The 22779-nt window shown below is 47.3% G+C and overlaps 1 protein-coding gene across 1 annotated transcript in view; it reads left to right on the top strand.

The window, feature by feature from the left end:
• ZFPM1 (zinc finger protein, FOG family member 1) overlaps positions 1–22779 on the top strand; it is a 253909-nt gene that overhangs the window by 192072 nt on the left and 39058 nt on the right. Inside the window, exon 4 of the mRNA XM_029608649.1 lies at positions 12400–12533. Within this exon, the coding sequence (XP_029464509.1) occupies positions 12400–12533 (134 nt within the window). The remainder of the gene's footprint in view (positions 1–12399; positions 12534–22779) is intronic.

Genomic DNA, 22779 nt, shown 5'->3' with positions numbered 1-22779 from the left:
GGCCAGGCGCAGTTTCCGCTAGAAATTCTCGAAGCGTATCTCCGGACTTGAGCCCTGCGCAGGCTGCCGTAACATTTCCCTCTTGATTTCTGAAAGTTTGCACCTAAACGCGCTCACGCGGGGGGTTACACCTGTCCCCAGCAGGGGTGCCTTGTGTGTCCCATGTACAGCCTCTGCAGATGTACGTGCAGAGATCTGCATTGAAAATTCAGACCAAGGTTTGCAGGTAAAACTTACCCTCGCAGGAGGCCCACACCAAAGCTTTTCAGAGGGTTTTCTACATTTGTTTAGTCTTCCCCCTCCCCCCCCCAACAAGAAAAAATGTACAACGAAACGTTCGAGAGCTCAAAGTAGCAATGTTAGCCAAAAAGAGGGCATGGAATGGGCAGCCAATCAGACGACCTGAATGAGTTGTCAGCCTTCGTATAAGTAGAATATATCTTGTCCAGTTGGGCTGTAACACCAGGGCCGTGGCTCCTCCACGTCACAGAGTGGTCGTTCAGTTGTGTCGGCTATTGAGGCCTGAGCATGCTATGATGTCATCAGTCACGGTTAAAGCTCTCCTGCCATTGGTTGGCACTTCATGATTTCATAGGGTGTGAGGTATGATGCTGTCTGACAAAACAGCGTGCTCACGTTTTTTTTTTCTCCGTCCTTTTCATAGTCACTTTTAGTTCAGTTTTTATTGAGCATCTGACTGTCTTCAGTTGGATTTAATTACTCACCCTTCCAAGCCTGTGCTCAAGGCGAGCTACATTCAGGTGCAGAAGATATTTTCCTGCCCCAGAGAGCTTACAATCTAGGTTTGTACTTGCCCAGGGAGCATCAGTGGGAGATGCAGGATTTGAACCTGGCTTCCATGAGGTCTCAGCCCGCTGCTCTAACCACTGGAGCACCCCTTCACTTGAAGCTTTAGGGAAGAGAGGATGCTTTCGTGATGTCAGCCAGCAGCGTTAGGGCTGCCCTTCCAATGCTAAGTACAATATTCGTGGCGAATTGGGGCAGCATAGGATTGGGAGGTGCAGTCACATGGAGCTGCCTCACACATTACAGTGCTGGCTTCTAAACCATTGGGAAGAAGTTCCACCCAGAACCAAAGGATTCTGCTTTCCGTCTTGCATCTATTCGTGGATTCGCGTGGAACCGAAAAAAAACACCACATCTCTGTCCGAGTCCTCATGTCCCCCTCTGATACCCTCTGCCGAGCAACGAGGGCCCCATAAATTCTGTGATGTAGCTTTGAGCCAGGCCTGCTCTGGAAGCCAAGTGAAGGCCCTGACAGAGAGGGCTTGGTTATTAAAGCCTTCTTGTGCCTGATCCTTTAGGGCTGGCTTTGGCCTCCGTCTTCCCCCTGGCGCATGAGAAGGGAAGCGTGCCGGCATGCTGGTGTCCTCCACGGCTGCAGGGCTCATATTATCTGAGCCGTGTGCTGTCTCTGCTGGGGATTGATACATGGAAGATAGATGAGTGTTTTGACATGGAAAGTGTCAGGCAAACAGTCTTATCTGGCAGACACTGGTATCCTGACCCCAGCAGAGCAGATTATACTCCCAGACATGGGTGGGAGAGGCTAGGGCCTGGGCAGGGAAGGATGCAGCCGGGGGGGCACAAATTCAGAGCACGTATTTCCATAATAATAAAATATATATATATAGATATATATATAAATAAACAAGTAAGATCGGAGGAAGGCACGTGCTAATGAAGCTCCCAGTGAGGTCCTGGGCTTTGGTGTCCCGGGCACTACTCCGGCGGCATGAAACTTTCGTTCATTTTGAAAAGCAAATATTCTCTTTTCCGACGCCCAGGAATCGCGGGTTCTAAATATGGCTGGAGAGCCTTTCACGTCTGCTCTGCGGCGCTCGCTGTTACGAAGGCAGGGGGGGGTGGACGGACGTGCCGCTCCGGAGCAGGACATGTGCTCGTTAGCAGGAACTGCTGCCTTAACCCCAAAAAGGGGGCCAGCGCTATCGCCTGAAATTCCTGTTTTCTCTTCTGCAGAGCAGACTCGAAGCGCCCTTGTGTTTACATGGGACGCCTCATCCGGCAGCAGGGCCGGGGCTCATTAGTGCAATCAGCCAGAAGTGCCATTAATAAACAGGGAGGTCCTTGCTCCTGCAGCCTGAGCAGCTCTGGAAGCAGAGGCTCGGTGACCTGCTGGAAATCAAGGCACAGGGTTTTGGAAGCAGGAAGTCTTACAGAGACTCGGGATTCTATCAAGTGGGTTGTTTTTTTTTCTCCCCCTCAGATGTACTTACAGAATGATGATGAGGTCGATATTAAAGGCATTTATCCAGATAGCTTTTGAGTGATTTGAATATTGTCAACACTTATCGGGATACAGTTTATCTGGATAAGTGAGAGGCATTTTGGGGGTGTTATGGGGGCGAAGTTACTGTCAGAGCAACTCTGGAAGCCGCTGGGATTGCAGTACAAATGCAATCCTGGCACCAGTGGTTTTGGAGGATGCCGGGTGGAGTGGAAGGGTTAAGGTTGGAATACCGTGATGTGGAGCTGGGGGGAGGAGGTTGGAAGTAAATGTGTTTTTTGCTAAAGAGAACCAGCGGGGGAGGGGAACCAGGCTAGCAGGCCCAACATTTGGCTCATTCAGGTAGGTGGGAGGGAGATCAGGCTGCTGGGCCCACTTGGTTGTGTTTTAATCCTGTGCGTCCATTAACCTTCTATATTCTTTGAATATAGCCAGTTAAGGTTAAAGTTATCCAGATTGCCAGAGGATGTGATAAAAGCTATTAGTGTAGCTGCGTTTAAAAAAGTTTTGGACAAGTTCATGGGGGAAAAGTCCATAAACCATTATTAAGGTGGGCTTGAAGAAATCCACTTTAACCCTGGGTTAAGCACCATGGACTCTGTCAGCCTTTTGGGATCCTGACAAGTACTTGTGACCTGCATTGGAAAAAGGATACTGGGCTTGATGAACCTTTGGTCTGACCCAGTATGCAAATCTTATGGATAACTGTGAAACCTAACTAGTGATATTCAAACATGGCTGGATAGGTTTGAAAGTTATCTGGGCAGAGATATGTAGATAACTTTATTTGGGGATATTCAGCAAGATGTTTATCCTGCTGAATATCCCTGGTAACATATCCAGCATCTGTTGTTTTTTTTTTTTTTTTTTTTTAAATACTGACCTCAATCAGCATACGTTTGTGTCGTGCAGTACACAGTAATACAACTTGTCAGTCCACTGAGCCAGAACCACATGAGGGGCTGTGTGCCTTTTAGTCATTAGTGAACCATGTCAAAGAATTGCTCAGAGCTCACACTTCTGCCATTCCTGGTACGACAAAGGGAATTAGGACATACGCTCTTCTGTACAGGTACCTGTCTTGTGCTGATGTACCTGTTACCTTCCACAGAACTGCACACCCGATTGGTGTGATACTAAGGAGAGACATGTTTAGCATGCTGGCATCATAGCCAATGCCAGTTCCACTCATCACAGGCACGCTCTGATGAGAGTGGCCAGAGAGCTTTTACATGCTGAAGAAATGCAGACCCTAAGCTTAACGAACACAGATTGTTACCGAAAGGAGATGGAGAGAGAAGGAAGAAAGGAGATTATGATGAAACTTGACGGCAGAAAAAAAACAAACCTGTAACCTATCCAGTCTGTTCATCCGTCCAACTACTTTAGCCTTACAATTCCTATCACTCCCTCAGAGAATCCCCTGTGTTTATCCCATGCTTTCTTGAATTCAGATACTGTCCTTGTCTCCAACACCTCCACTGGGGAGGTCGTTCCATGCATCCACCACCCTCTCTGTAAAGAAATATTTCCTAAGATTATTCCTGAATCTAATCCCTTTCACCCTCATCCCATGATCCCTCATTCTAGAGCCTCCTTTCCTTTGAAAGAAGTTCATTTCCAGTTCATGGAAGCCTCTGAGATATTTCAGTATCTGTCATATCTTGCCTTTCCTCTAGGACAGGGATGGCGAACTCCAGTCCTTGAGCGCCGCAAACAGGCCAGGTTTTCAGGATATCCACAATGAGCACGCATGAGAGAGATTTGCATCCAACGGAGGCAGTGCATGCAGATCTATCTCATGCATTTTCATGGTGGATGTCCTGAAAACCTGTTTGTGGCCCTCGAGGACTGGAGTTCGCCATCCCTGCTCTAGGATGTACATGCTCAGATCTTTAAGTCTATCCCCATATGCTTTAGAATGAGGACCTCTGACCATTTTAGCAGCCTCCCTCTGCACCGACTCCATCCTGTTTATATCCTTTTGAAGGTGCGGTCTCCAGAACTGTGCACAGCAATCCAAGTGAGGTCTCACCAGGGACCTATACAGGGGCAATATCACCTCCCTTTTTCTGCTGACTATTCCTCTCCCTGTGTGGCCAAGTATCTTTCAGGGTTTTGCCATCGTTTTATCCATCTGTATGATTATCATCTTAAGATTATCAGATATGATCACCCCCAGATTCTGCTCTTCTTTTGTTCATAGAAGTATTTCTCCCCATATGTTATTCTTCTCCTTTGTTTTTTTGCAGCCTAAATGCTGTACATTATTTAGCATTAAATCTTAGCTGCCAGACCCTAGACCATTCTTCAAGCTTTGATAGATCTCTCCTGTTTTCCATATCTTCCTGGCTTTCTACCCTGTTGCAGATTTTGATTATCATCGGCAACAAGAAAAACCTTTTCTGACAATCTTTCCGCAATGTCACTCACAAATATGTTGACAAGAACCGGTCTAAGGACCAATTCCTGAGGCACATCACTAGAAACACCCTCTCCCCTGAGACAACTCCATTTACCACTACCCTTTGTCGCCTCCCACTCAGCAGTTTCTAACCCAGGCCTTCTAGCATCCATACCAATGATGCTCAATTTATTTATAAGTCTCCTATGCGGAATCATGTCAAAGGCCTTATTGAATTCCAAGTTCACTACATCTAGTGCTTTCTCTTGATCCAACTCTCTGGTCACTCATTCAAAGAAATTCATCAGATTTGTCTGACAAGATTTATCTGTGGTAAAATCATGCTACCTCAGATCTTGCAGTCCATTGGATTCCAAAAACTGCACTATCCTCTGTTTTAAGAACATAAGAAATTGCCATGCTGGGTCAGACCAAGGGTCCATCAAGCCCAGCATCCTGTTTCCAACAGAGGCCAATCCAGGCCATAAGAACCTGGCAATTACCCAAACACTAAGTAGATCCCATAATAGTAGTTGCCATTCGCTAAGTCAACTTGTTTAATAGCAGGTAATGGACTTCTCCTCCAAGAACTTACCCAAACCTTTTTTAAACCCAGCTATACTAACTGCACTAACCACATCCTCTGGCAACAAATTCCAGAGCTTAACTGTGCATTGAGTGAAAAAGCAGCGATTCTATTAGTTTGCTCACCACAGAGATCAGATTCCTTACTTCCACTTTTATGAATAGAAACCAAATCCGTCCTTTTCCAGTCCTTCAGAACTACTCCAGACTCTAAAGAAGCATTGAAAAGGTCACCAGTGGAGCTGCTAGGACTTCTCTAAGTTCCCTTAGTACCCGCAGATGTATCCCAAAGGGCCCCATCACCTTATCTACTTTACGTTTAATTAGCTCCTCGTGAACGCACTGTTCTGAAAATAGATTGAGGTTTACCTCACTTCCAATCTTATTTGTGTTTGTTTTATGTGGTCCTGCTCCTGACCCTTCCACAGTGAACACTGAACAAAAATATTTGTAAAACAATTTTGATTTTTCCTCCTCAGCCTCTACATATTCCTCCCCTTCACATCTCATTTCTCACTGCCACTGGTACACTTGTCTCTCCTATCATTAATTTATCAGAAAAAAATTTTGTCCCACCATTTTACCGTATTTGCTATCAAGTTCTTCTATTTGAATTTTCGCATTCCTGCTTACTGTTGCGTCCATCGGTCGCAGACGGCTGCGACTGTTCTGCCTTACCTCTTTTTCTCCCCTTTCTCTCTCTTTGGGCAAGATGGCTGTTTCTGGTGCCGAGGGCCTCGGCGTTTCCAGACCAGCATGGGCGTCCCCATCCGCCATGCTCACTCCTGTGGCCTCCCAGGGCGCGAGCGCGCACATCTCCGACGCTCAAATACACATCATGGCGGGAACCTCGGGGGCAGCCCCAGCGCATGACGTCAGTACCTCCGGGTATATCTAGCCTCCGCTTCCGCTACCAATTTGAGTTAGCAAAGACTTCGCTTCGCTACTCTGCCTGCTCTAAGCTGCACGCTTAGATGCCTCTTTTCACACTAAGGGCCTCGCTCCAGCAGACGCTCTAGACACCCGCTCCTTGGGGGTCTCTTGCTTTCAACTTCCCTTCGGGGTCCTCACTAACCAAGGCAACCACTCCTCGGGGGTCTTTTCTCTCTATTCATTTCCAGGATATTGGACCATTGGGTACTCGCTCCTCGGGGGTCTTTTCTCTCTATTCATTTCCAGGATATTGGACCATTGGGTACTCGCTCCTCGAGGGCCTATCAACTTCATATCCTGCACCACGGACCTTCGGTCCCATCAGAAAGACGCCGTCACTCTGTGAGTACCTCTACGATCTGGTGCTCCAACTCCACCCACCAGACGCGGCGTTACCCGCACTGCGGGCTCCTGCCTATCGTGAACATCTGGGTGAGACTATACTTCTGAGCCTGTTGAGCGTATTGGCACCTCGTGGATCAATGCCTCACCTTCCTGCTTTACCATCTATTTACAGCGGTACAATATCCATTCTGTGTCTGCTAACTGTGTCAGCCTATCGCAGTGGTTCCCCACGGGGCTCCTCCCCGTGGGCGGAGTCATCTCCATTGCGACCAAGGGTCCACAATGCCTCAAACACAACACTTACTTTCCCAGCTTCTCTTGGCTTTTCCAGATATTGTCGCCTGTCTTCCTCTTTCTGCGATCTCTTGTAGTTTATGAATGCTAACCTTTTCTCCCTTACCTTATCCAGCTACTTCTTTAGAAAACCATAACGGTCTCTTTTTCCTCTTTATTGCTAGCAAAAATGTTAGTTGCCCTTATATCTTTTGTTAGTTTTGTTCTTCTACTTCCCCTAGATTTTCCCATCCAGTTATGATGCCTTGAGGTTCTCCTCCATTTTAGCAAAGTTTTCCTGAAGTCTAGGACCCTCAACTTTAAATGAAAAAAACAGAGGCCTGAGGCAGGCGTAAACAGTAATCTATACAGCAAGGTCTGACTACAGAACTTATTTAGCTATTTGTGGATTTCTGTTTGGCAGCAGGCAGGACAGGTGCTAGCTTTTTTGCTGCCCCGTGTGAACAATTACTGTGCTGCCCCCCCCTCCCGGCCCCGCATCATTTGGTCTCTGTCCCGCGCCCATCAAAAAATGCCCAGCTCCCTCCAGCAATCTATTAGGGTCATTTATCAAAATGCATTATGGCGTTAACACACGCGATAACACTAACGTACGATGCGAATGCAAATTTTTGGGAGGGGCGGGATCGGGGAGGAGCTTGGGCGGGATTTAGGAAAATGAGGGGCAGTATCGCACCGTGCGATAGCATAACGCAAGCTATCGCATGGTTTTAACGCCGGAAATAACTTCACCTTTTTTTCTTGGTGTTAGGCTGTGCAATATGCACAAAATGGCCATAACGCAATTCGCAATAAATTTTTTAGAATTGCATTTTGACCATTTCTGGGCTTGGGGGGGAGAAGGGAGAGGAGTGGAGTGAAGTAGAGAGAGAGAGAGAGCCTCTGGGGAGGGCCTTAACAGTGTTCAACTATTTATATCTCTATAGGAGGGGCATGAATAGTTCGAGGTGAGGTGCTGGTGATGGTTTAGGGTTTACGGGCCAGTTTCTCATGTAGAGTGAGATGTACGAACAGCACAGTACACCTTGGTGAAGATTTGACATCATTTAGAGTGAGGAAAGTCTCACAGAGATGAAATTTTGTATTGTTATCTCACCCCAGCTTGATGGTACCCTGTTATAGAGTCCATCAAGCTAGGGTGAGAGAACATAATAGAAATGGCATCTTTGTGAGACTTTCCTCACTCCAAATGATGTCAAATCTTCGAGCTATTAGATGGGCCTCCTGTTGAGTTATAAATAGACTAATATGAGGGCCTTGCAGATAGTCTCTCTCTCTCCCCCCCCCCCCCCCCCACAAGGCTCCTTATTCTGCAGATCCTGGGGTTATCCTGTCACTGCAGTATTTGTAAGAAGGTCCCATGCTCTCTGCAGAATCTGTGAGTTCTCCTGTCACTGCAGGATCTGTGAGAAGGACCCATGCTCCCTGCAGAACCTAAGGTTCTGTCACTGCAGGATCTGTGAGAAGGACCCCTGCTCCCTGCAGAACCTAAGGTTCTGTCACTGCAGGATCTGTGAGAAGGACCCCTGCTCCCTGCAGAACTTAAGGTTCTGTCACTGCAGGATCTATGAGAAGGACCCCTGCTCCCTGCAGAACTTAAGGTTCTGTCACTGCAGGATCTATGAGAAGGACCCCTGCTCCCTGCAGAACCTAAGGTTATGTCACTGCAGGATCTGTGAGAAGGACCCCTGCTCCCTGCAGAACTTAAGGTTCTGTCACTGCAGGATCTCTGAGAAGGACCCCTGCTCCCTGCAGAACCTAAGGTTCTGTCACTGCAGGATCTGTGAGAAGGACCCCTGCTCCCTGCAGAACTTAAGGTTCTGTCACTGCAGGATCTATGAGAAGGACCCCTGCTCCCTGCAGAACTTAAGGTTCTGTCACTGCAGGATCTCTGAGAAGGACCCCTGCTCCCTGCAGAACCTAAGGTTCTGTCACTGCAGGATCTGTGAGAAGGACCCCTGCTCCCTGCAGAACCTAAGATTCTGTCACTGCAGGATCTGTGAGAAGGACCCATGCTCCCTGCAGAACCTAAGGTTCTGTCACTGCAGGATCTGTGAGAAGGACACCTGCTCCCTGCAGAACCTAAGGTTCTGTCACTGCAGGATCTGTGAGAAGGACCCTTGCTCCCTGCAGGATCCCTGCAGGATCTGTGAGAAGGACCAAATCTCTCTGCAGAATCTGTAAGTTCTCCTGTCACTGCAGGATCTGTGAGAAGAAACCTTACTCCCGGCAGGGTCTGGGGGTTCCTTAGTCTCTACTGGAAGACACTTTTTAGGTCCTGTTCAGAAGGATATAACCTGGAGGTGGACTTCTTTGTCTCTTCTTGCAACAACAAGGTGAGTCCCTTTTGCTCCTTGTACAGGGAGTCCGGAAGGGCAGCTTCAGATGCCTTTGCCTGCCATTGGGGCAGGGGCCTTCTGAATGTGTATCCTCCGCTTCCGCTGGTGTTGAAGACTCTCCTGAACATCCGCCAGGATGGGGGACCATGATTCTCACTGCCTCTCATTGGCCGAGTCACATTTGGTTCCTGATCCTTCAGGATCTCTCGATCAGAGAACCTCCCCCGATCTGATCACACAGGATCAGGGCAGGCTGCTCCATCCCAACCTCCGGGCACTGTCTCTGATAGCCTGGATGTTGAAAGGCTAGTTCTGTGGCCCCTTGACCTTTCTGACAATGTGTCTCTGGTCCTGGTAGCTTCTCAAAAACCTTCCACTAGGAAGTCGTACACTCTGGAGTGGAGGAGGTTTTCTATCTGGTGTGAGAGTCATGGCTTGGATCCGTTCTCTTGTCCCACTTCGAAAGTGCTGGACTGCTTGTTATATCTTTCTGATGCTGGTCTGAAGACCAACTTGGTCAGAGTACATCTCAGTGCTATCAGGGCCTACCACCACTAGGTGGATGGTTCGCCTGTCTCCATGCAACCTGTGGTGAGCTGGTTCTGCGGCTCACCACAGGCTGAGCCACAGAACCGGGGTCTGCTTCAGCTGAAGCCTCCCCTCCTCCTGTTATATCCTGGGATCTCAACATGGTACTGGCTCGTCTCATGTGAGATCCTTTCGAGCTGCTGTGTTCCTGCGTTCTGAAGTACCTGACATGGAAGGTTATTTTCTTGGTTGCATTTACTTCAGCGCGCAGAGTCGGTGAGCTTCAGGCATTGGTGACGTATCCATCGTACACGAAATTCTTTCATGACAGGGTGGTTCTACACACTCATCCTAAGTTTCTGCCTAAGGCAGTGACTGATTTTCATCTCAACCAGTCAATTGTCCTGCCTGTCTTTTTCCTAGTCTGCATTCTCACCAAGGCGAACGGACTCTGCACAGTTTGGACTGCAAAAGGGCCTTGACTTTCTATCTTGAGCGGACAGCAGGCCACAGAAGGTCCACGCAGCTCTTCATTTCTTTCAGTAAGAATAGATTGGGAGTTGCAGTCACCAAGTACAAGTTGTCCAGTTGGCTGGCAGATTGTATTTCCTTCTGCAATGCACAGGCGGGCCTTCAGCTTGGAGGCCACGTCAAGGCTCATTCCGTCAGGGCCATGGCATCGGTGGCCCACCTACATGCGGTCCCCGTGACAGAGATCTGCAGGTGTTGTTCGGAGGACCCCTAGCCGAGACGATGTTGCACTACCTATAGAAGGAGGCCTCCTGTAGGTCCTCGTCGTCGGAGGTAGGTATGAGACCCAAATGGACCTTCACCAGGACCAGTCCTCGTTCCCCGCAGGTTGAGTCCTTGGGTACCGGGGCCGGCTGGACTTAGGTACGGGCCTCCAGAGGGTGATGAGTCCCACGACAACAGCAGGCGGAGTCAGGCGTACCAGAGGTCGTGGGCAGGCGGCAAGCAGAGGAATCAAAGAATAGGCAGATGGTCGGGGCAGGCGGCAAGCAAGACAGAATCCAGGGACGAACCGAGGTTAGAATCCAGGCGAGCAGTCACAGAGGAGCGGAGCAGGGAACCCGGAACAGGAGGCAAGGCAAGACCAGGAACACACAGGGCAGGAACACATAGAGCAGGAACACACGGAGCAAGCAGAGCAACCAATAACTCTTAACCAGAGCGGGTCCTGTTGCTGAGGCGAGGACCTGATGATCAGGCAGGGGGTTAAATGGTTCCCTGTCCTGACGTCATCGGTAGGGGCCGTGGGAAGGTTTCCCGCCGCTGGCCCTTTAAGAAACGGGAGGGATTGCGCGCGCATGCTTGGGGGGCCGGTGGCAGCGTCGGCGGCAGTGCGGACGGCAAAGACAGAGCAGGGCCGAACGGCCTGACGGGGACCGGAAGCTCACGCAGGCCGGGGCAGCGCCGGAGCGGCTCTCCTGGAGCCAGAGGTCAGGGATGCTGGTCGCGGACCCAAAGGGATGGCCGTAGTGACAGCAGCTTTGCTCAGTCTGTCCTGCGGAACCTCTTTAAGTAAAAAAACAAAAACAAAAACAACTCTTCCTGCCTAGGGCCCATTTTTTCGGGTCAGGCTGTCTCCCTCTGTTTCCCCCAGCACTGCAGTTGTTGCGCCCGTTGGCACCAGGTTTGGTGTCTGAGAATTTACTAGCGTTCGGGAGCAGCCTGCAGCTTGGTATTCACCCACGTGTGAGGACCACCATCCTGCTTGTCCTGTGAGAAAGCAGAGCTGCTTACCTGTAACGGGTGTTCTCCCAGGACAGCAGGAAACCCGTCCGCCACCCCACGGAGTTGGGTTTCCCCCGCGTTTGTTGTTTTATTTTTTCGTAATGCTATGTTACGAGACTGAAGGGGGGACCCCCGCCTGGACACGCGGGATAGTGGCAGGCTGGGCATGCTCAGTGTTACAGTCAAGGTTTCCTGTGCCCGGCTCCATCCTGTGATGTCACCCGTGTGTGAGGACTACCATCCTGCCGTCCTAGGAGAACACCTGCTACAGGTAAGCAACTCTGCTTTCAGCACTGTCTGATGTTTCTAGCGCTGAGCTGGCTCCCGGTGTCATGGTCATGTGTGGTTGGTTGAGTTTAAAAGAGAAGGGGGAGGGTATCCTCCTCTGTGGAGCATAACGGTTCATCTCTTCTTCAGTGAGGTGGTGGTATGGGCCAGCAGATCTCCGATGTATGCCGCAAGAGGTGCTCAGCAGCCCTCAAACTTATTCATGTTACTTGTTAATTCAGACTTCTTTCCGTTTCATTTTTGTCAAACCACTGTGAGCAGTTTGATGGAGGCGTGTGCTGGGTGGTGGCGTCTCTGTTAGCAAAGACACAAAGAGGCTGATCCAGCACAGGCCTGAGCAGCGGGGCCTTTTCTCCAGGCTTTAATCCCACCTACCGCATGGCGAGGAGCTGCCGGTTTAAGGAATGCCTCTTACTCTGCAAAAATGTCTCTTCACAGACCCTGCGCCCTGTCCCGTGGAAGTAAATTACTTGTCACATGGGATTTTCAACCCCAGTGCTGTCCCCACTTCCTCCGTCATGGTTTCCCCGACTTCCCAGCCAGCCGCGCCCAGAAGGTGTAATGGAGAACCCGTCCCTGCTGCTTTTTCATTTCTCAGACCTTGGATGAGGTGTGTTGGGGGGGGTGATCGGTCTCACTCTCATTTTCTCTTCTTACAGATGAGCTGGAGCTGATCTCTGTGGAGGGGAGAAGCTGCGTCCGAGCCGCACGCGACCTGCCCAAGGGCCTGTCCTGGGGGCCGCACCGAGGACGTTTCCAGAGCAAGCCGGACGTAGCAGAGCCAGCAGAGCCGGTAAGAAGCCACGCTCACCCGTGCCGCACCCTGCGCTGGCTGCTTGTTGGGAATAACATGATAATGGCCGCCTACGTTCCAGAGAGGGAACGGGCAGATTCCTCCTTTCAGTATATTAACTGAGAAAGATGAAATGTCTAGGATGCAGCGGCTGACATGGGTGATGCAATCTTTCTTCCACTGTAAGGGCACCGCATTGCGCGATTTTAACCGGATGCTGCTGATGTGTTTGTGGTGAGTGATCACCTCTCTCTCCGGGTCAGAAGGATCTGGCCAGCCGCTCCTGGTTTTCCGTGCGCCGTTTCAAAGATCCCGCGTGGTCCAGTGGTTAAGACTCATTGACTGGGAACCTGCTTCAGATCGTGCCAAGCCTTGTGATCTTGGCCAAGTTGCTTTATCTCTAGAGACCTTCGTTTTCAGATTTTATTTTATTTTTGGCCCTGCAATTTATCAGCATTTATTACAACAAATACAAAAGCCCGAGGAATCTGTGGGGAAAAAAATGACTCTCCATTTTTCCGAGTATATACACATTTTTGGTTTTTTGTTGTAATAAACAGTTCAAAATTCCCGGGAAAAATAACATAAAAAATGAAAATGAAAGATCCCTATTTCTCTCTTATTGCCTCAGGAACCCGCTTAGAATGTAAGCTCTCTGGGGCAGGGATTTGCTCGTAGCTGTATATAATGTTGCAAAGTGTCCTGGATGACGGCGCTGTATAAATGCTCAGCATATTGAGAAACTTCCCTTAACTGTGAGGGGAAAAAAGCAGGAATATCATTGCCTGGTCCTTTTGGAATCGGGAGGTCAACAAAGACACGGGCAGGGCCTGGCAAACCAAGAAAATATTTTAGTTCTTTGAGGTAATGTCTGTAAGTGAAGTACACAGTGCCTCCTCTGGGTTGGATAATAGCGAAGAACAGGGTGTGATGCATGTGTATCTTAGATCAGTCACTGGTGCCACTTAGTGGCAGCATTACAACAGTACATCAGGACTTAGTTCCCCTTTAGGGAAACTAAAAGGAAAAAAAACGGTCAGAAATCCAGGACTGGCCCGAAATGTCCTTCCTTGGACTGGGTCACTTTGCATCTCTGCACCCTTGCAATGAAAGAATGTTTCCTGCTTCCCTTCAGTTTCATGTCATGACCCCCTTGCTGTAAAACTTGTTTTCCACTGAAAAATGTTTGCTTCTTGCGTGTTACTTAGAGCTTTGAGATACTTGAATGTGTCTGTCGTGGCCTTTCTCCCTCCTTTCCCCTTAATAGGTAGAGTGTACATATCGAGGTCCTTAGGTGTTACTTCCTGGAGAATTTCAGAAGTAATGGACTCATAATATTCTTTTGATTTGATACAGGCAGGCCTGGATTTATGCAAAGGTCTGCTAGGCCTGTGCCTAGGACAGCACTTTTTCTGTGTCTCCCCGCCCCCCTACATTCCCTGCCCTGCAATCCTGTTCCGGACCTTGGAAGGCATCCCTGTCACTGCTGCTGCTTCCTCCTGGACCTCAGCTTCCGCAAAGCACAGTGAGCTTGCCGACTAAGCCTGCGCTCGCAGGCCCTGCCACCTCTGGTGGGGCGTGGGGGCCTAGTCGCCACGCTTTCTGTGCTCTGAGGCTGAAGCAGAGATCTGGGGCGTTGTGCGTATTTTGGAGGTTTGCCGGTGGTTGGAGGGAGGGAAGGCACAGAGCCGGCCCAGCAGCCAACCAGATCCGGCCCCTGTTGTCACCTGTAGCTTGCAATTCCAGTTGGGGGTTTTTGTGTGAGCTGCGCATTTGACAGAGGTTCTAGCCCTTGTCTCTGTTCTGTGGTGCTACAAAATACGAAGCACTGACTTTCCACAGCGGCAGCATTCTGACCCGCCTCTTCCTCGAGGGCCTTAAGCCAGGGGCAGAGAATCCTGCGTGCACCACGCTACAGACGCTTTGAAAAGCCAGCAAGGAAATCTTTCCCCCCCCCCCCCCAAAAAAATAGATCTCATCCTAGCTTTTAGGTTAATGCAAGAAATATTGTAAATAAAAAGCTCTGGCATTTTCTCTGCTAGCCCGAGCCCTTTATCGTGCAGAATTAAAGCCTTGATTAACCCATTATCTCCCTGTTGGAAGTTTATCTCCCTTTTGGCGCCGTGTGTCCAGACGCAGAGTACAAGATGATTGATTTCTTAGAGATAGGCCCAGCTTCTCCATACTTCATTTACTGTCTAAATATTTTCCCTAGCGTTTCAGCGCTTCCCTTATCGAGCTGGGCTGAGGCTTTGCAGCCCGACTCCTGCCTCCCTTCCTATCCCTGCCCGAGGACCAGACAAGGGCTCACAGTGACATCTCGCCTGTTCCTGCTGTGTTATTCCGCACTGTTCTCAAACACTTTTATCGGTGCTTTCCTCTCCCTACTGATTTCTCCGTCTTCCACCCGCTAGTCTCCCTCTGGCCGATGGATTACGATGAACTGAAGAGATGGTTTCTGGTGCCTGGGCTTCCACTGGGCAGCGAGTGTGCTCCTGACTCCCCCTTTCTGCCTGTTGCCTGCAGGACTCTTACAGGCCGGCAGCAATTCCTGGGTTTTTTTTGCAAATATCTGAAGACTCTGTTTACTGCCAGCCTGTTCAGGACCTTGGGAGTGCTCCTGGGTGGAGAATGGCACCCTAAATCCTACAAAAAAAAAAAAAAAAAAAAAAGATCAAACTTTTGCGTTAACCTCTGCAGGCGGAAGAACCTTTCTAATGTAACCTGTCGCCCAGGTTGGCTGTGCTGTACTGCTCCTTGTTGGTGTATTGCACTATACACCCGTAGATCGGGAGGATACCCTAGAGTCCTGCTGCAGGCTCTTACCTATTCCCTTTACTAGTTCAATCGCCGCCTGCCTCACTCACTGCCGGAACATGGAAAACCCGCTGGAAACTCCTGTCAGGGCCCCTTTTCCCTTTCCGTCGTCCCAGATCTGAGTGTGTTCCTTCCCGGAGTTAATAATCGTCCCGTCTTTCCCCTCTGTCCCTGAGACCTTCTTTTATTAGAAGCAGAGTGAGCGGTAGAGGTGCCCCAGATAAGTTCTGCCAGCGGATGCAGCCACAGATAGGCTTTCGATGGTTATCGGCCCCAGCTCAGGAGACAGAACACTGACCCCTTTGTTACAGCAGAACAACAAGTTTTTTCAGAGCACGGTAGATATTTAAAGATGCAGTGTCACAGCCGCGCAGCTGTCATCCCTGCAAGGATCAGGGCCATGGGACAGGGCCGGCACCTCTGGCAACCCGTTCCCACAGCTTCAAAAGACTGTGTGCGTAGCAGAGCAACCAGCGGGACTGTGCAGCATTTAGGACCTGATTCATCAAGGTCTTTCACAGCCAACAGAATGGGAGAAAGGTCTCCATGAATCAGGCCCATTAGAGTATGTATGAGGCAACATAGATCCACTGTTTCACCTGCTCCATCTTCCTCTCTCAATGCTCTGTGCCTCCCTCTCTTCTATCACTGGCGTTTTCACACTCCCCTGTCGCTGGTCTCTGTGCCTTCTCCTTCACTGATACTGGTTTCTGCATCTTCCCCTCCTCTGTCGCTGGTCTCTGCTCCTTCCCCTAAGAATGTAAGAAATTGCCATACTGGGTCAGACCAAGGGTCCATCAAGCCCAGCATCCTGTTTCCAGCAGTGGTCAAACCAGGCCACAAGAACCTGACAAGTACCCAAACACTAAGAAGATCCCATGCTACTGATGCAATTAATAGCAGTGGCTATTCTCTAATAGCAGTTAATGGACTTCTCCATGAACTTATCCAATCCTTTTTTGAATCCAGCTGCACTAACTGCACTAACCACATCCTCTGGCAACAAATTCCAGAGCTTAATTGCACATTGAATGAAAAATAATTTTCACCAATTAGTTTTAAATGTGCCCCATGCTAACTTCATGGAGTGCCCCCTAGTCCCTCTATTATCCAAAAGAGTAAATAACCGATTCACATTTACCCATTCTAGACTTTTCATGATTTTATAGACCTCTATCATATCCCCACTCAGCCATCTCTTCTCCAAGCTGAACAGCCTTTCCTCATAGGGGAGCCATTCCATACCCTTTATCATTTTGGTTGCCCTTCTCTGTACCTTCTCCATCGCAACTATATGTGCTTCACTTTTTTGAAGGAGTTAATAAACATGTGGATAAAGGTGAACCGGTAGATATAGTATACTTGGATTTTCAGAAGGCGTTTGACAAAGTTCCTCATGAGAGGCTTCTAGGAAAAGTAAAAAGTCATGGGATAGGTGGCGATGTCCTTTCGTGGATTGCAAACTTGTTAAAAGACAGGAAACAGAGAGTAGGATTAAATGGGAAATTTTCTCAGTGGAAGGGAGTGGACAGTGGAGTGCCTCAGGGATCTGTATTGGGACCCTTACCTTTCGATATATTTATAAATGATCTGGAAAGAAATACGATGAGTGAGGTAATCAAATTTGCAGATGATACAAAATTGTTCAGAGTAGTTAAATCACAAGCAGATTGGATAAATTGCAGAAAGAGCTTGTGAGACTGGAAAATTGGGCATCCAAATGGCAGATGAAATTTAATGTGGACAAGGGCAAGTTGATGCATATAGGGAAAAATAACCCATGCTGTAGTTACACGATGTTAGGTTCCATATTAGGAGCTACCACCCAAGAAAGAGATCTAGACGTCATAGTGAATAACACATTAAAATCGTTGGCTCAGTGTGCTGCAGCAGTCAAAAAAGCTAACAATGTTGGAAATTATTAGAAAGGGAATGGTGAATAAAACAGAAAATGTCATAATGGTTCTGTATCGCTCCATGGTGAGACCGCACCTTGAATACTGTGTACAATTCTGGTCGCCGCATCTCAAAAAAGATATAGTTGCGATGGAGAAGATACAGAGAAGGGTGACCAAAATGATAAAGGGGATGGAACAGCTCTCCTATGAGGAAAGGCTAAAGAGGTTAGGACTTTTCAGCTGGGAGAAGAGACGGCTGAGGGGGGATATGATAGAGGTGTTTAAAATCATGAGTAAATGTGAATCGGTTATTTACTTTTTCGGATAATAGAAAGACTAGGGTGCACTCCATGAAGTTAGCATGTGGCACATTTAAAGCTAATCGGAGAAAGTTCTTTTTCACTCAATGCACATTTAAACTCTGGAATTTGTTGCCAGAGGATGTGGTTAGTGCAGTTAGTGTAGCTGTGTTTAAAAAAGGATTGGATAAGTTCTTGGAGGAGAAGTCCATTACCTGCTATTAATTAAGTTGACTTAGATAATAACCACCGCTATTACTAGCAACGGTAACATGGAATAGACTTAGTTTTTTGGGTACTTGCCAGGTTCCTATGGCCTGGATTGGCCAGTGTTGGAAACAGGATGCTGGGCTTGATGGACCCTTGGTCTGACCCAGTATGGCATGTTCTTATGAGATGCGGCAACCAGAATTGTACACAGTACTCAAGGTGCGGTCTCACCATGGAGCGATACAGAGGCATTTTGACATTTTTCGTTTTATTCACCATTCCCTTTCTAATAATTCCCAACATTCTGTTTGCATTTTTGACTGCCGCAGAACACTGAGCCGACGATTTCAATGTGTTATTCACTATGACGCCTAGATCGTTTTCCTGCGTGGTAGCTCCTAATATGGAACCTAACATCGTGTAACTACAGCATGGGTTATTTATACATCACCTTTCACTTTTTCCACATTAAATTTAATTTGCCCTGTCTTCCAGTCTCGCAAAGTCCTCCTGCAATTGATCACAATCTGCTTGTGATTTAACTACTCTGACTAATTTTGTATCATCTGCAAATTTGATTATTTTATTTATTTTTTTTATTTAAAAAACTTTTCTATACTGTCGTTTAGTAGTATACCATAACAACGGTTTACAGATAGGCACATAAATAAGTCTGGTTAGGATTATAAATTAGCTAGTAGGTGCCAATAAAGTTTCGGTTACATGATTCAAATAATATACGCTATTTGGATTGTGTATTGGAAATTCCATTTATATGAGAATACTGTACTCTTAAATTAATCTTTAGGTATGAGAAAAAATAATAAAGGAGGGATAACTGCTATTTGTTGACTTTTAACACTGTGTCGGAGTTCTCTTTCTTGTCCGCTAGTATTCCTTACTCCCCACTCTCATTGTGAAAAGCTTTTTCGAAGAGCCATGTTTTAAAACTTTTTTTTAAAGAGTTTTAGATCTTTCATTAGTCTTATTACCTCACTTGTCGTATTCCTTTCCAAATCATTTATAAATATATTGAAAAACACCGGTCCAAGTACAGATCCCTGAGGCACTCTACTGTTTACCCTTTTCTACTGAGAAAATCGACCATTTAAATATACTCTCTGGTTCCTGTCTTTTAAACGATGTCATCGAAAGGACATTGCTTCCTATCCCATGACTTTTTAGTTTCTTTAGAAGCTTCTCATGAGGGACTTTGTCAAATGCCTTCTGAAAATTCAAATACACTACATCTACCGGTTCACCTTTATCCACATGTTCATTAACCCCTTCAAAAAAATGAAGCAGATTTGTGAGGCAAATCCATTCTGACAGAGTTCCATTAAACCATGTATTTCTATATGCTCTGTGATTTTATTCTTTAGAACACTTTCCACTATATTTCCTGGCACTGAAGTTAGGCTCACTGGCCTATAGTTACCCAGATCGCCCCTGGAGCCCTTTATAAATATTGGGGTTTCATTGGCCAGTCTTCAAGTACAATGGATGATTTTAATTATAGGTTACAAATTTTAACTAATCTGAAATTTAGTTTTTGAGTTCCTTCAGTACTCTAGGATGCATACCATCTGGTCCAGGTAATTTTCTAGTCTTTAGCTTGTCAATTTGGCTTACTACATCTTCAAGATTCACAGTGATTTGGTTCACTTCATCTGACTCATCACCCTTGAAAACCATCTCCGGAACTGGTATCTCCCCAACATCCTCATTAGTAAACACAGAAGCAAGGAATTCATTTAGTCTTTCTGCAATGACCTTATCTTCCCTAAAAGCCCCTTTAACCCCTCGATTATCTAAAGGTCCAATCGACTCCCTCACAGGTTTCTTGCTTCAGATATATTTTTAAAGTTTTTATTATGAGTTTTTTGCCTCTACGGCCAACTTCATTTCAAATTCTCTCTTAGCCTGCCTTATCAATGTTTTATACTTAACTTGACAATGCTTATGCTTTTTCCTATTTTCTTCAGATGGATCCTGCTTTCAATTTTTGAAGGATGTTTTTTTGGCTAAAATAACCTCTTTCACCTCACCTTTTAACCATGCCGGTATTCGTTTTGTCTTCCTCCCATCTTTCTTAATGCATGGAATATATCTGGACTGCGCGTTTAAGATTGTATTTTTAAACAATGTCCACGCCTGTTGTACACTTCTAACCTTTGCTGCTACACCTTTCAATTTTTTTGTATTTTCCTCATTTTATCAAAGTTTCCCTTTTGAAAATGTAGTGTTAGAGCTGTAGATTTACTTATTGTCCCCCTTCCAGTCATTAGTTCAAATTTGATCACATTATGATCATTATTGCCAAGTGGCCCCACCCCTGTTACTTCTCTCACCAAATCCTGCATTCCACTAAGAATTAAATCTAAAATAGCTCCCTCTCTCGTTGGTTCCTGAACCAATTGCTCCCTGAAGCAGTCGTTTATTACATCCAGGAACTTTATGTCTCTAGCAAGTCCTGATGTTACATTTACCCAGTCAATATTGGGGTAATTTAAATCTCGTTGAAAAGACGTCGGGTAATTTTATTTTCTTATATTTCAATGTGCATTACTGTTGTTTATAGAGCCATCATAACACCTGCAGGCATACCAGCATATTTAGCTTGAAGGTTTTGCCACTTCAGGTCATATTTAATCATTGGCTCAAGTCCTTTATTCTTCAACTTATTTTTGTTGATTTTTGTTTTTGTAAAATGCTGTGTCGGGGTAAATGTATTCCTTGAAAGTAACTCAGAGTATCAAGGAAGTTTAGCGCCCAGTCCAAATGAGCCAATGATTAAATATGACCTGAAGTGGCAAAACCTTCAAGCTAAATATGCTGGTATGCCTGCAGGTGTTATGATGGCTCTATAAACAACAGTAATGCACATTGAAATATAAGAAAATAAAATTACCCGACGTCTTTTCAACGAGATTTGCATTCGTTGTGGTTTAACATAACTGTTTATAGTCTGTGGTAATTTAAATCTCCCATTATTATTGCACTGCCAAATTGGTTTGTTTCCCTAATTTCTCTTAGCATTTCATCATCTGTCTGACCTTTTTGTCCAGGTGGATGGCAGTATACTCCTATCACTATACTCTTACCCAACACACATGGGATTTCTACCCATATAGATTCTACTGAGCATTTAGTCTCTTGTATGATCTTTATCCTGTTGGACTTTATACCCTCCCGGACATAAAGTGCTACACCCCCACCAAGTTAATCCTCCCTATCATTGCGATATAATTTGTACCCCGGTATAGCACTGTCCCACTAGTTATCCTCCTTCCACCATGTCTCTGAGAAGCCAATTAAGTCTATGTCATCATTCACTGCTGTACACTCTAATTCTCCCATCTTACTTCTTAGACTTCTGGCATTAGCATACAAACATTTCAAAGTGAGTTTTTTGTTTGTATTTACATTCTGCTTTTTAATTGATAGGGTTAAATTGGAATCTTTTAGCTCAGGTGAGTTTTAATTACAGGCACTTGGACTACTTTTCTTATTATTGGAACCTCACTGTTGGGATGCCCTAACTCTAATGCATCATTAGTATCCTTTGAAGATACCTCCCTCCGAACCATGCTGTTACGCCCGTCGGTTGCAGACAGCTGCGACCACTTATGCTCACCTCTTTTCTCTCAACTCTGACACCATTAGGAAGGATGCCAGCCTCCGCCAGCTACTGTCGACATCCCTGGCGTTCCCGGGACAAGATGGCGGTCGGCATTGCCGACCGCCATCTTGTCTCTACAGTTGCTTAGGCGCACGCATGGGTCATCTTTAAGCACATCATGGCGGGAACCTCAGGGGCGTGCCCTCCGGATGACATCTACACTCAGTTGTACTTAAGCTGGCTGGCCCTGCCTATCAACGAGTTAGCAAGGAGTTTCCTCTTCGCTGAATCCGCTTCTCTCGCTTGGACTTCTGTTCCAGTTTTTACACTTCAAGTGAGATGCCTTGGGTAACCGCTCGTAGGGGGACCCTACCTCGTCTCTGGCTATCCACTCCTCGGAGGGCCTTCTACCTTGAACTGCGTCTGTTTCCTATCTCTGGGAACCTGCCTGGATCTTCCACTCAGTGAGTACCCTAATTCCACGGATCAGTCTTGAACCTGCTTTTGTGGAATCTCTCCAGTGTACCCCGTGCCTCGGGCCACTACCATACCAAGTCTAGAGGAGAACCACCTCGGTGTACCCTGCACTGCAGGCCATTGCCACTTCATCACTACAGAAACCTCTCCGGTGTACCCCTTACCTCGGGCCACTACTGTACCAAGTCTAGAGGAGAACCACCTCGGTGTACCCTGCACTGCAGGCCATTGCCACTTCATCACTACAGAAACCTCTCCGGCGTACCCCGCACTCCGGGCCACTACCGTACCGAATCTAGAGAGGGATCACCTCGGGTTCCTTGATGCTACCATCGTATCCTGGATCTACTGACATCATTTCTGTGGGTGATTTCCTACGGTGTACCCTGCTCTGCAGGCCACTACTGCATCATCACTTCAGGGAGACTATTACGGAGAACCCTGCTCCTCAGACCTTCACCGGATATCCATGTCTGAGCTATCCAGCCTGGGTATTCCCCTCCTCAGACATCGACTCTGCTCTTTGCATTTCCTGCTCCTCGGGCTGTGCTTCTCTTTCTTTCCCTGTGCAATAAAGACTTATTCCACAGCTGTGTCTGACCTAGCTGAGTCCCTGCCTACCGGCGGTGAGGCCCACGGGGCTCCTCCCTTTGGGTGGTGCCATCTCTCACCTCGGCCCAGGACCGAGCGACTGTCGGCTTTCCCCTTTGTTCTTGTTTAAAAGCTGCTCTATCTCCTTTTTAAAGATTAGCGCCTGCAGCCTGATTCCATCTTGCTTAAGGTGGAGTTCATCCCTTCAGAAGAGACTCCCCCTTCCCCAAAAGGTTCCCCAGTTCCTAACAAAACTGAATCCCTCTTCCTTGCACCATCGTCTCATCCATGCATTGAGACTCCGGAGCTCTGCCTGCCTCTGGGGACCTGCG

The sequence above is a fragment of the Rhinatrema bivittatum genome, chromosome 7 (assembly GCF_901001135.1).
Source record: "Rhinatrema bivittatum chromosome 7, aRhiBiv1.1, whole genome shotgun sequence".
Taxonomy (NCBI): Eukaryota; Metazoa; Chordata; class Amphibia; order Gymnophiona; family Rhinatrematidae; genus Rhinatrema; species Rhinatrema bivittatum.
Note: the sequence above shows the minus strand (reverse complement) of the source record. Positions and strands in the feature narration are given on the sequence as shown.